We start from the raw sequence: 14117 nt of genomic DNA on the forward strand, positions 1-14117 counted from the left end.
TGCTGTCTCTCATGCACAATTCTACATGATTAATGTACTTAGGTTCTCAAAACCGGTAGAGTTCCACCTCAGGAGGTCTTGTCTGGTGTAGACACGCAGGCGTGGTTGCTTTCACCCAAACCTGTTTCTGTTTGACGGGTGTGACATTGACAACTTGACAAGCCTGTAAATCGTCCTGTGCGGCTGCATTTATCCACACACGTACTTCCACACACTTCCCTTTAGACCCTCAGTACTCGCTGTGGTTCTGGAGATTGGCTGTGTGAAGATGCCCTACATCACCAAAACCCCACAGAAGATCCAGGCGGTGAGCACGCAGGGCGACGGGAAGACTTTCGAGCAGCTGCGGCAGGAATGTTTGCAGAAGGGAACGTTGTTTGAGGATCCCGACTTCCCTGCGGTTGACACCTCACTCTTTTATAGTCAAAACGTCCCGGTTAACTTTGAGTGGAAGAGGCCGAAGGTGAGTAACCTGCTCTTGTAGAATGAAGCCAGTGAAGTTCACTCAGATGTGAAAGCATCTTGAGGGGCTTGAATTAGATTTTTTTTTAAATATGAATCTCTGTGATGGTGACTTGTATTTGATATGTCAAGATTTGATCATGTGACTATTTGGATAATGAGATTAGGATATATTATATAATAAATATGAAATGTTTTTGTTGGCATATTGTGGTGAAGCAAATGACCCTTTTTAACATTAAGACATAATACAAGCAACAAAGTTGGGAGGATTTCTGCCAGGAAATTCATGTAATGTTACGGACCATATCTTTAGATTTTTCTGATATTATTTTTCAAAACTAAGGCAACAGAACAATAAAACTATAATATTTTCACTGAAATGGTAATAAACAGTGGTTTTTACTGATTGTATGATTTGTGTAAAAATCATACATTTTATTAAGATTAATTATAATTTAGATTCATACATTTTAAATACTCGTTTTCATGAAATTTTGAAACTGTATGATTTTCTTGAGCCGAACACAAAAGGAGGTATTTTGAAGAATGTTGGTAACCGAAAAACATTGACTTCCATTGTATGAGCACCACAGAAAAAAAACAGAAAAAAAACAGCGGGATATTAAATGAGATAATGTTTATCGCTGGGTGAACAATCCCTTTCAATTCTGAAGATATCAGATAAACAAATCCAGAAAAACAAAATGTCCGTTCCAAAAATGTTTAACAAAAATTGTTCACGTAACAAAATGTTGTTTTCTAGCAAAAATCATCTGGGCTCATATACTGTACATCTAAGATAATGTGGTCAATGAAGTGAACCCCAGTGTAGGTAGAATTTTGGCATGTGTGGAATGTAGGTTATTTATGCTGCTGGTTGTTATATTAGTATCTAGGCTTTGGTGGAATTAGGCTCTTGAATTGATTTAAGATGATGTGAACAGTTTTATTATCTACAAAGGATATGTGACAAGATGATCCCACAACATGCAAAAAGACAGTTTACCCACTTTGGGTGTTCTATCTGCCCGAATCTTCTTTCTTTTTTTGATACCTGATGGGTCTCTGAATGAAAGTACAACTGCATTTCATTCCAGGGCGTTCTTGTAGAACGTGCTGAAATATGTGCCGCAGTGTGAAAACGCTATGCATTCAGGTGAACAGATTTAAGCTTGAGAATGCGACACACCTCACAGAGGCATCATGGGTGTTTACGCATTTCCTTCTCTCGCTCTGATTAGGCAGTTTATTAGCACGGCAGTAATCGCAGACCATGTGATGAGTAAGTTGGAGAATCTTTAACAATGTTGATTCAACAGGATGAAGCCTGTCTTTTGTGTCAACAACAGTTTTAGAATCTGTGTTAAATAACAATACTGGTCGCCAGTCTCAATAGACTGGTGGGTTAGGTTTTAAGAGTGTTTTCTGTTATCCAGGGGTATAGATGTCGGAGTGAATCAACAGCACAATACTTTTGTGTTGATTTAATTTGGAGATGACACTATGTGTAGTGCTGTAGGAAAAACGTTCTCAGTAGAAGCATCTTGAATCCCTGTACTTTGGGTTGCCTGGACCAAGCCCCAATGACATTTCATCCTAGGTTCATGCCAGCACTTATCAATATTTTTATTTTCAAATATTTTCAGGAAATATGCAAAGACCCACAGTTCATTTCTGGAGGAGCCACAAGGACCGACATTTGCCAGGGACAGCTGGGTATGTTTAACCACCATATCTGCGATATTGGCTTGTATCAATGCATGGTTGAGTTAATGATGGACAGACTCAACCACAGATTTAAATTACCCTAGAAAATTTACAAATTTGACGCAACCATGAAGTGAGTGTTGTCCATTTGTTATGAACTGAAATTTGCAATCATCAGTAAGTTTAAAGTGAGTTTTCGAAAAAAGCAAAAGCATTCAAACGTTTCTAATATCCGCATGCAGGAGACTGTTGGCTGTTGGCAGCGATTGCCTCTCTGACCATGCACGAGGACACGCTGAAGAGAGTCGTACCACATGACCAGGACTTTGGTCGGAACTATGCTGGCATCTTTCATTTCCAGGTGTGACACTTTTGGTCTTACTGTAACTATTTGCTTTGAATGAACACTGAAAATCAGTAACCAATGTTAAAATATTATGAAAATCTGCCAGAAATCATATGCCAGTCATGATGTCATATTGTAGTCAACTTAGTGGAGTGAATGAGATCTTTTTCAGTTAGCGTCTCGAAAAGGTTTGACATAAAACACTGGCATTTCTAACTCTGCATATTAAGAAGTGGGTTTCAAATATTGCCTAATTCCCTACTGGAGATTTTACATGGTTCAAACTCACTTTCTTCTGCAGTTCTGGCAACATAACAAGTGGTTGGATGTTGTGGTGGATGACAGACTCCCGTGTGTAAGGAACAACCTGGTGTTTGTTCACTCCGCAGACAACACAGAGTTCTGGAGCGCACTTCTGGAGAAGGCCTATGCCAAGTAGGCTCAAAAAATTAACTCCTTCCATGCTTGCCAATTTCGCTTTGATCTAATAAAAAACCATCATCTGGTTCATGTTTGCCAGGCTGAACACCAGTTATGAAGCTCTGAAAGGCGGAAGCACCATGGAGGCCATGGAAGACTTTTCTGGTGGCGTGGGGGAGATGTATGAGACGAAGACCCCACCGACTAACCTCTTCAACATCCTCAAGAAAGCTGTGGAGAGAGGATCCATGCTGGGCTGTTCCATCGACGTAAGCATAGCGGTGTACAGAAAATAAAATAATTTTAACATTTTGAAAAGGGAAGAAAGACACAGATGAGCCAAGCTCTCGTAATTTTTGTTATTTTCTAACCACTAGATCACAAGTTCTGCTGAGTCTGAAGCTCAAACCTCAACCGGTCTTGTTAAAGGCCATGCTTATTCCATTACTGGAGTGGAAGAGGTAACAATAAAAACCATCGGTCAAATTAGATGTTTTTTATTTTCGGATAATTATTTTACTTTTATTCTCATCTCCTCAGATCAACTACAAAGGATCCAAAGTCCAGCTCATCCGGGTCAGGAACCCCTGGGGTCAGGTGGAGTGGAATGGCCGCTGGAGCGACAAGTATGATATAATTTCTATACGATGAAGTCCAGTAAACTGTACCTGAGATATCTAGCTTTTTACAGTATACTTTTCCCGAAAAACTTAAGGATACAAGCCCCTCTCAATATTGACTTAATGATTATTACATTGTATTTTGGATGTCAAATGTTGACAATCTTGATTTTTTAGTGCCAGGGAATGGAATGGAGTTGATAGTGCAGACAAAAATCGACTGCTTCACAATGCCCTGGAAGATGGAGAGTTCTGGTAAGTTTGTCATTATTTGCTCACTCTTCAATCCAAATGATTGTGTTATCATTAAATCTATATGATCTGTTGAAGGATGGAGTTTGAAGATTTCAAAGCCAACTTCGATAAAGTGGAGATTTGTAATCTCACTCCAGACGCCCTGGTCGACGACGGTAAGAAGAAATGGGAGGTGAACTTGTTTGAGGGCAGCTGGATCAGAGGCACCACTGCTGGCGGATGCAGGAACTTCATCGGTACGAAAGCGAAACTTTGTCATTCATGCATTTGAAAAAAACCTATAGATTGTATTACTTCTGTGTTCTCTAGCCATCCACACCCAGGTGAGCTACAGAAACCAGTAAGTTTATTAATACTGATATACGTAGATTAATACTGTTTTTCAATCTCCCAGACACGTTCTGGACGAACCCCCAGTTCAAGATTCAACTGAAGGACCCTGATGAGGGTGACCGTCTATGCAGTGTCATTGTGGCGCTCATGCAGAAGAACCGCCGTCACCTCAGGAAAGAGGGGCTTGACCTGGAGACCATCGGCTTTGCCATTTATGAGGTAACAGATTGCAAATGATTTAAGAGATGAACCAATAGCTTTTTGCAACAATGACCTATGACCCGGCTTGTGTGATGGACCCACAGGCTTCAAATGATCAAGACCAACAGGGGAAAGACTTCTTCCGGTATAACGGCTCCAAAGCTCGCAGCCGTTCCTACGTCAACATGAGGGAGGTCTCCGAACGCTTCAGACTGCCACCTGGAAACTATCTTCTGGTACCCACCACCTTCCAGCCACACAGCGAGGCCGACTTCCTCATCCGCTTCTTCTCAGAGAACAAGTCTACAGCCATGTATGTGTGTCCACTATTTAACCAGATGGACTTAGAATATAGTTAGTCATTGACAGTGCTCCCAGAACTTGTATGCGTTTATAAATGTGTGTTGCTGACTTTTCTTGCAGTGAGATGGGAAGCACTATTCAGGCTGACCTCCCTGATGTAAGTTCTGTCGAAATGTTAATGCACTATAATCCCTTACTATCATTTATTACTGTTTTTGCTAAATTGAATTTTTAAGGACAATCAAAATTTATCATTCACTGCAATTGTAACGTTATTATTTGAATACAGCAACTCAAAACTGGTCAACAATTGAAACATCTAGTTCAAATGAAACATGACATGTATTGGCCACGATGGTCATAATAATTTAGAATTTTTTATAGTTATATTTTAAAGTACATGATGTACTAAACTAACCATCAGAGTAAAAAAAATCATCCATGGATCATGGGAAAAATGTCATCAAAACACACATTTTAATGCGGGGTTTAAGATTAAATTATAAATTTTAATTTTAATGTAATATATTAAATCAAATATATAAAACCAAAAATTGTCGAATAGGCCCCTGACAACATGGTTATGGATATTATGTAAACATTTATTCTCTCTAATCACTAAAGCCACCAGCACCGAGTCCTCCCGAGGAAGAAACCGATGAGGAGAAAGGTCTGAGGAGATTGTTTGAGCAGATCGCTGGCTCGGTGAGACACAATCTAACATCATTTACACCTTTATGTGGCTTTAGCATGATGTCATATTTTTACATGGTGCTGAAAAATGAAGGAATTCTACTGGATTTAATGGGAATTTTATTGGTTCAGCTACAGTGGTCTCTGTGTCTCTACTGCTAATGCATTTGGTGGATGAGAATCTTACTAGAATATGAGCCAAAACACACTACGTAAATACATTTTGCGATGGTTTTAATGGGAAACAGCTGATAATTGTTATGGAATCAATTTGTACCTTATGGTTCTTATTTAATGTGACGCTATGTAGGCAGAAAATAAAAGTGTGCTCTGTGCGTCCTGTTTTCTCTGTAGGACATGGCCATCAGTGCCACAGAATTACAGCAGGTGCTGAATGCAGTCCTGAGCAGAAGTGAGCCTGTTTTATCAAGCACTTTCATCAAGCCCTGCTGTAATGTCTACGTGTACATGTTAACACATCAATGATCTCTTTTAGGAAAAGAGGTGAAGTTCGATGGTTTGAGCCTCGGTACCTGTCACAGCATCATAAATCTCATGGACGTATCCTTCCTATGGTCACCACACCGCACATCTCACGAAAGTTCATACACTGGCTTGTTGTATTTTTATTCTAAAACAATTTAATTTGAAACGAAACACTACGAGTCGCTTCGGATAAAAGCCGCTCCAAAATGTAAATACACATGTAAATAAGACTTTAGCATATTGTGGCTTTATGTTTTTGTTGCATTTTCCTGAGCTGAGAACAGGTCGATAACACAGGAATGCTGGAATTCGACGAGTTCAAAGTCTTCTGGGACAAACTGAAAAAATGGATTGTAAGTCAATGGTGAATTAAACATATCCCATAAGTTTCCCCGTGATATTTCCGGCTGTCTTCAGAATAAGTGTGAGTATTTTATAGATGTTATAATGATATTGTCCCATTGCAGATGCTGTTCTTGTCTTTCGATACGGATCGTTCAGGCCGCATGTCTGCCTATGAGCTCCGCAGCGCTCTCAACGCAGCAGGTGAACACACAGAAAAGCAGATTCAATATTTCTATGCAATGCATGTAATGCAATGAAATTATTGATTGGAAACTACTGTATGCAGTCATGTAAAAAAGTAAACTTAACGCATATTTGATATTGCTTTATCAAGGGATGCAGTTGAATAACAAGATTCTGCAGCTGTTGGGTCTCAGGTTCATGGATGCCAATTTTGACATTGACTTTGACGATTACCTGACCTGTATCGTTCGATTGGAGAACATGTTCAGTAAGTGGCAAACATAACAGATTTCTCTATGGAAATGTATTGTTTTCTCATTTAGATTAAATTTGAGATGTGTGGATATACAGACGAAAGCACTGATTTGTTTTTCTATTCCAGGGGTTTTCCAAGCATTTGACAAGAAAAAGACGGGCACGATCGGTCTAAATATGCATCAGGTATAACACGTTTTTTCTGGTTTATGTGTAATTGCACCACATTTGAAGCTGATATAAATGACAGCCTGAGATGCACTGATACACTACAACCATTTCCTGTGAGACTAAAATAAGAAAATAGCCTATGACAACCAAAACACATCAAATGTTTTCAGTATTTTTGTTGTAAAATGTTGTGTCTTTATTTCTCCACAGTTCCTGTTTTTGTCCATGAACATCTGAGGATTTCATGACACAAGAGAAGGAGCAAATGAACAGAACATCTATATGTTTGAAGCCACTGTGGATGTCGACTCATACTGAATACACACGCTTTTGTTCTGTGTGTTTGTTTTCAGATTCTTAATAAAAACGGATGGTGTTAATAAGAAGGTTAAAAAACAAACTCTTCAGTGTCGTATTCTTGATAGTATCCTATTTTGTTTTGATTTGGGACTTGATGACTTCTTTGTGTTTGTAATATTGCCAGATCGTATATTCTTATAATAGCTGCTAAAACTATCTGAGCTTTCAGTTGCTTTTTAAAATTACTGGAACCAAAAAATGCGAATAAAATGAATGAATGAAATAAAAAGTTGGTGCTTTAAATGTCTGTGTCTTTGTTATTGACAATGTGGTAGAACAATAGTAAATTTACATTTCATTAAAATGCGTGCTTAGATAGAAATATTACACTTTTTTATAAATATATTATAATTCTATTAAATTAAAAATTGTTGTTGATTTAATTAAACTTATGCTTATTCACCTCCATTACTTACTATCAAATCAAATAAATGGAAAAGATGAATAAATTACATTTTTATTAAACGCCCCGTGTTTTATAAATATTAATCCATTGATTGATAAAATTGTTAACAAATGATTTATTTATTTATTTGAGATTACGTCGGTTGTTGGAAGCGTCATCAACGCGTAACGTCGACGCGTCTCTTCAGACCAAACCAAAATGAAATCAGGGGTGTTTTCTAATTCTTGCTTTTTATTTATATGCCCCAATGTGTAGTAAAAGCTGAGATAAACACGTCATGTACATAAACAAAAGCTGCTAAAAATACAATTTTAATTCGACACTATCACCCGTCTGTTTTTTGGTTCAGCCCCTTCGCTCGTTGGAAATGGTACCGTCTCAAAATGTCCGCCGTGCTCCATGTGTTTCCATCCAACAGAAGTGTTTTTGTGGTTTAATTCGATGAAACATAAGGAATTGTAACATTATTGTTTACACCATTCACCGGACATAAAAACCATCAAATAATTCAATCTTTTTCATAAAAATGGTGAGTAAATTACGTTTGTATTGTCGTCCTAGATGGTCACACGGTTGTTGTTTTGTTGCTTATAACTAGATAATGATGTTAAAGCGAATATGAATGTTATCAACAACAAAGTTAATGGTGATGATGAACTCTCGAGCATGAATGTGTTCACACATCCAACATTGATTGAAATGGATCTTTAAATAACCAGAATCATGTGTTTACTGCAGTTAAATCTGTGTGTGTCGTATAACGATCAGCGGTGACGTTTGTTTTCGTGCAGCCTCACAGAAAGAGGAAACCTTTCATCGATAAAAAGAATGCAGTATCATTTCATCTGGTGCACAGAAGTCAGAAAGACCCCCTGGCTGCCGATGAGAAAGCGCCTCAACACGTGCTTCTACCTGCTGCTAAGGTGAAACAAACTGTCAAGCATTACACATTGTTCTATAGGCAGCTTCATATAGACGGCATTATATATAACATCATATACACATCTATATACACATTATAGATATTTGCTGCATCATATACATCTCGTTACATACAGCACACAGCTTTATTTAGACATCATTAAGGAGTCCTTAGTACATATGTTGTATAAAAAGCATTATATGGACAGAATTATGCAATCCTCACTATTTATGCAATATACGTGTACGGACATCATCACATACACTGTTGTATACCGACCGTGACCACAGTTTCCATGTACAGATAGCATAGAGAATGAAGTCGGGCTTAGCTGTTAAGCGGTCCAGTAAAAGGTGGCGGAGGATATTTAGCCAAAGTGTTCTCGCAGGTAGAGGTCGAGAAGAGGAGAGAAGAACAGCTGAAGTTTGGAGTGTTTTTCGACGATGACTACGACTACCTGCAGCATTTGAAAGTGTCCCAGGCCACAACGCTGGTCTCCACCCCTCAAGTCCAGAGAGATGCTCGATCGATGACGACAGACGACGATGATGAAGAGAAGACAAAGGAAGATGTCAAACGTGTTCCTGTGAGGTCACACAACAGCTACTCTGATCTTTGCGTATAACATAGACAATGACATATATTATTAGTCGTCAATGGTTATCTGACATCTAGCTACACTTTATTAAATTGATGTTTTGAATTCACATACAGCCATCAAACGTTGTTTGATTGTTTTGGCTACACGTGACTTGTTTGTAGTGCAACAGCAAGGGACTGCATTCATGTTGACACTGTCACGATCCACTTGTGTTTCCCGTATATCACATCCAGAATATCTTTAGATGTGTGTTTCTGATGTCCTGATAAAGTGTTTTTTTGCAGGCCTCCATCACGCTTCCCTCGTCTGTGTTTGCCTCGGATTTTGAAGAGGAAGTGGGTTTGTTAAACAAAGCCGCTCCTGTTTCAGGTGAGGCCTGCAGGATCAGATTAAAGGGATAGTTCATCCAGACATAAAAAATCCTGCTATCATTTATCTACCCTCATCTCATTTAAAACCTGTAAAAGGTTCTTTCATCTGTGGAACACTAAAGAAGATATTTTGAATAATGTCTCGTTGGTTTTGTCAATTGGGGCCAATGCTGTTGCTTTCATCTTGCTTATTTGTTTAATCATGCCTTTTTACATATCTTTGTCCTCACTGTCTGTCTCTCTTTTTGACACCTCCAGGGCCACGGCTGGATATGGACCCTGACATCGTCGCTGCTATGGATGAGGACTATGATTTTGAAGACCCTGAGAACATGCTGGATGATGACTTTGTCCTCAAGGCCAACGAAGTCACGGATGGCGACATGGGGTAAGGCTGAGTCAGAAAATATATAAGAACATAACGGCTGCACACTGAGGTGAATGAGGTGAAAGCTCTGCATAACTTGGCCTTCATCCATCACCTGTTTTCTGTTCTGTTTTTGACCTCAGTGATGATGATGATGATGATGAATGGGAGGACACGGACGATGAAGGGGGTGTGTCGGAGGATGACGGAGATGGTTCCCGGGAGTTCATGTTTGGGGATTGCGAAACGAAGAGTCGCTTTACGGAATACTCGATGACCTCCTCAGTCATGAGAAGAAACGAGCAGCTCACGCTTCTGGACGATCGCTTTGAAAGGGTGAGTCAGGAAAATGCAGCGACAGACACGTTTGTGTAGCCTATCATTGATGTGAGGAAACACAAATTCTGCTCCATAAGCATCATGTAACATTGATTCCTTTTTAAAAACACAGCGTTTCTTGCATTGTTTGTTTTCGTGCAGTTTTACGAGCAGTTTGACGATGATGAAATCGGAGCGCTGGATAACGCAGAGCTGGAGGGCTACATCCAACCAGACAGCGAGAGGCTGGACGGGGTCATCAAAGACTACTTCATTCAGAAAGAGAAAGAGTAAGTGTGTGTGAACAACTTTTATATCTTAAGATCTGCATGCGTGTGTGTGTGTGTCTTCAGGAGGACTGATAGATCTCTATGTGTGTTTAGATATCAGAAGCCGGATCAGCTGGGTCCTCCTGAGCTGCCCTCGGTAACAGAAGAAGACGATGACGAGGAGGTGGTGCTGATGGAGACAGTTGTCATCGAGCCACCTGTGGAGCGCTGGGACTGTGAGACTATCATCAGTGAGTACTCCACAAGTACTGAGTCATCTACAGTGATGTCAACAAGTGATGATTATTATTCTAAAGCCAAACCGAGCCGTTTTGGTGATTGGTTACCCTATGTTGTTTATAAGTGCAATTGTCTGATACGTGTGTCGTAAATACTGTCGCAAAGTTTCCCTGTGGTCAGCAATACACATTCATTTGTTTACAAAGCTGATGTAACCGGAGTACACAGAGACATTGTTTTGAAACTATGTCCACCGATCAGGTAAAGTAGCCCGAGTTACCATAAAAAAGTAAAGTAAAAGCCTATTTATTTGTAAAACGTAACGTATGCCTTAAAGCAGGTGATGGGCGGTGCTTGTGAACTTTCCTGCGTACCAAAGTTACAAGTGTGATTTCAGCCCATAGAGGGCTGCTTAGGTAGGAGGGGCAGTACAATTCGTCCAGTTAAGAGTTGTCCTACAACTAAAATAATTTTAAAGAGTATATTTTTTGGTTGATAAAGGCTTGTTGTTGCTTTAAGGGGCCATATTTTAATGACCTTAGCACATGGCGCTAGTGTACTTAGGGTGTGTTCCAATCCACTTTTGCTAGTTTACGGATGGAAAAAAGGCTCAGCACACCAGGCGCAAGGTCTTAAAGGGTTTTCCCTATTCTCTTGACATTTACATTTAGTCATTGAGCAGACGCTTTTATCCAAAGCGACTAACAAAGAGATCAGGGAGCAATAAGCGATACGGCATACAGGAGCAATAATACAATAATAACGAGTCATGGGTGTGTTTTAGGCAAAACTTTAAAGATGGGCTTACAAACGCCGTTTCTACAAATGTCATATTAATCTTGAGTACCTATATAGTACTATTGCATATATCGTATCTTTGAAGAGTGTTTAGTTTGATCTAAGAATGGCCCATTAAAAGAAATGGGATCCCTGTTACGAAACCAGGATCTAGACTTATAAAAACCTTTCTGAAACAAGTTGGCGTACTGGGGCTGTACCTGATTACATTTTGTCTGCACTATCACTTTAACTAGAATGACCGAGGAGAGCTGTGAACATGCTGTGGATTCACACTAAAAGCTTGACAGATCAAATGATTTTCACTGTGAAGATAACTACACATATTTGCAGATTTGGTCGCTTTAATGCAAAATAAAACCCTTCATTAGATATGTTTGTATAAAATGCACCGTTTCCGTTGAGTCAAAGAGAAAAGAACATTACTTCCTGATAAAAAAAAGAGAAAGAGAAGTTGCTTCAAACCACTGAAGGTCTTTATTCATATATAATAAAACACTGTTTTCAGTGCGTAATGTAAATAAAATGAATGATGATTAGTTTTGAGGCAGTGTTGAATGAATCTCCTTACGAGGACAAACTCCAGTCCAGCTGCAATAAAAGCATTTTAACTAAAGAGGGTCATTTTAATGTTTAATCTAATCCTGCTATTTGATTAAATTGAAAAAACAAATTCTGTTATTAGTTTGAAACGAGTAAACCATGTTTAAAAACCTCGGATCTAAAGATGCTCAAAATTAAATGACTCTGAGCAAAATTTACTGAATGACGCTTGTAATCTGAAGTGATTCATCATGTAGTATTTCTCTCACGCAGGCACATATTCTAACCTGTACAACCGACCCAAACTCATCAAGGACTCTCCTAAGGTAAAGAAACTTTTCATTTTGTCAATGATGTTTAATGACCCATTCAGAGGGGTTGTTTTGTAAACTGACATAGTGGAGGTGCGCGGAGGGTCACATTTCCAAGTCAAATCCAGATCTAGTTTGCATGTAGCTAAAATGACATGTTTTCCGCCACCAGACAATGCCGCCTACTGTAAATAATTCCATTTAGGGTGTATATGAATAAGCTTGTAAAATACGTTTTAAAAATGGTAAGTGTTTAATACACACACACACACACACACACACACACACTGTAAATAAAGACATATGTCAAATATTTTCACTAATTTGACACAAATCGTTTTTTTTATGAATCAATAAGAGAATGTAAACTTGTTTTTTAATGCATTGATAAGAGAACGTGACTAATGGTGGTGTTATTGTCAGGCACCTGGAGTGATCAGTCAGGTTTAACCCGCCCAGCTAAATAAAGACACAATGTTGTGTTTAGTCGCCGTTCAAAATTGCTTTTCACAATGTTTTTACGCCGTAAGATCATCAAAGAGATTCAGGTGTCGATGGCATTACTAAGAGATTTCTGAGTTATTTCACGTGAATGTCCTGCGGCTGATTAACGGTTGACGGGTTTGTTTGCAGTCTAAGCCAATCAAAGTGTCCCAGAAGACGGGCATTCCTCTGGACGTCCTGGAGAAAAGAGGCCCGACGGCCAAACAAGTAGAGAGAATGGAAAGAATCAACGACTCGGACCTTCCCAGGGTCTCCACGCAGCCCCGCTTACGAGAAGAGAGCGCAGAGGAGAGGAAAGCTAGAAAACAGGCCATCAAAATGGAGAGGAAGGTGCGTACAAAGCCGTGACCTCCAGATGGCAGTATTTCATGTGTCATATAAATAAATATTTTTGAAATTGTTATGAAATAAGTTGCAGTGCAGTGTAGTCTGATATTTGCTTGTGCATTACTTGTCATCCAAGAACATCGTCTTATCAGCAGTATCTGCAATCAGACATTATCGGCCCAACATCAGCTAGTTACAGCCATTGCCTTCAGACTGGACTTTTCACCAACATTTGGAGATGTTTAAAAAATTTATTCCTAACCTTGAGTATTAAACACTAAAGCTGATACATCAAAGCGCAAATCTTGTTGATAACTCTGAACAGCTTAGCAATCGCATAATAAAACAGCTCAAGTGGCTAAACACTCACCCTTTCACCGTTGGGTTGCAAAACCTATAAAACATTTCAAATATTAACAGCGTAGAATCAGCGTATTTAAATAGTTTTCTGATAACCAGGCAAACTAAAAACGATATAATTCCTCATATGAATTTTAACCTGCAGTTGATCATTTATCTTAAAATGTGATTGTTTGCGATTTGTGCAGGAGAGGAGGACGGAGAAGAAAGCAAACCAACTGGCGTTCAAACAGGAGAAACAGATGCAGGAGAAGCAGATGGTTAACTTAAGAGCAAACGTTCAGGGTATGAAGCTCTCCTAGGGTTTCTCAGAGACTGTGAACATCACTGCGACGTTCTGCGTGCCAGCAGACACTATAGGACCCTACTGCACACAGGACTTCAAAGGGGTACATGTTTGCCCCGGTGTGTCATCGCAGCATTTAGCTGTGAACGTCAAAGCAAGACGTCGTACTGTGTAAGAGCAGTCTGCAACATGCACACAAACTAAAGCATCTTTTCCTCTAATGTACTTCATCAGCGTATGATTGAATTATGTCATTTCTCACCAACAGCCAGTGCAATTAAAACCTCCGACTGTTTTCAAAAAGCATTCGTGTTTGTAGTCCTTGTGTATTTAAAAATAGCAAACACCACA

General features: G+C 39.3%; 2 protein-coding genes across 2 annotated transcripts; both read left to right on the forward strand.

The window, feature by feature from the left end:
• The first annotated feature begins 42 nt into the window (after nucleotides 1-42).
• Nucleotides 43-7383, forward strand: capn9 (calpain 9). The gene is made up of 20 exons (XM_079462849.1): nucleotides 43-463; nucleotides 2112-2181; nucleotides 2415-2533; nucleotides 2820-2953; nucleotides 3039-3207; nucleotides 3316-3399; nucleotides 3479-3564; nucleotides 3736-3813; nucleotides 3889-4049; nucleotides 4208-4365; nucleotides 4452-4660; nucleotides 4771-4807; nucleotides 5275-5355; nucleotides 5698-5755; nucleotides 5840-5904; nucleotides 6114-6182; nucleotides 6297-6375; nucleotides 6509-6625; nucleotides 6740-6798; nucleotides 6994-7383. Exons 1-20 carry the CDS (start codon nucleotides 269-271, stop codon nucleotides 7018-7020), a joined length of 2055 nt encoding a protein of 684 aa, XP_079318975.1. The 5' UTR covers nucleotides 43-268; the 3' UTR covers nucleotides 7021-7383.
• Nucleotides 7384-7884: 501 nt separating this feature from the next.
• On the forward strand, nucleotides 7885-14090 carry ltv1 (LTV1 ribosome biogenesis factor). Its single transcript, XM_079462239.1, has 11 exons — nucleotides 7885-8078; nucleotides 8341-8472; nucleotides 8860-9057; nucleotides 9357-9441; nucleotides 9702-9831; nucleotides 9954-10146; nucleotides 10291-10418; nucleotides 10512-10648; nucleotides 12252-12304; nucleotides 12923-13123; nucleotides 13669-14090. Exons 1-11 carry the CDS (start codon nucleotides 8076-8078, stop codon nucleotides 13780-13782), a joined length of 1374 nt encoding a protein of 457 aa, XP_079318365.1. The 5' UTR covers nucleotides 7885-8075; the 3' UTR covers nucleotides 13783-14090.
• Nucleotides 14091-14117: the final 27 nt, after the last annotated feature.

This window comes from Barbatula barbatula, assembly GCF_947034865.1.
Source record: "Barbatula barbatula genome assembly, chromosome: 8".
In the NCBI taxonomy this organism is placed as follows: domain Eukaryota; kingdom Metazoa; phylum Chordata; class Actinopteri; order Cypriniformes; family Nemacheilidae; genus Barbatula; species Barbatula barbatula.

Coding starts and splice junctions, on each gene's coding strand:
- capn9 (XM_079462849.1), top strand. CDS start 269: ATGCCCTACATCACCAAAACCCCACAGAAGATCCAGGCGGTGAGCACG. Junction 4,661..4,770: donor GAGAACAAGTCTACAGCCAT/GTATGTGTGTCC, acceptor CTTTTCTTGCAG/TGAGATGGGAAGCACTATTC. Junction 6,799..6,993: donor TCGGTCTAAATATGCATCAG/GTATAACACGTT, acceptor ATTTCTCCACAG/TTCCTGTTTTTGTCCATGAA.
- ltv1 (XM_079462239.1), top strand. Junction 8,473..8,859: donor TGCTTCTACCTGCTGCTAAG/GTGAAACAAACT, acceptor GTGTTCTCGCAG/GTAGAGGTCGAGAAGAGGAG. Junction 10,419..10,511: donor TTCATTCAGAAAGAGAAAGA/GTAAGTGTGTGT, acceptor ATGTGTGTTTAG/ATATCAGAAGCCGGATCAGC.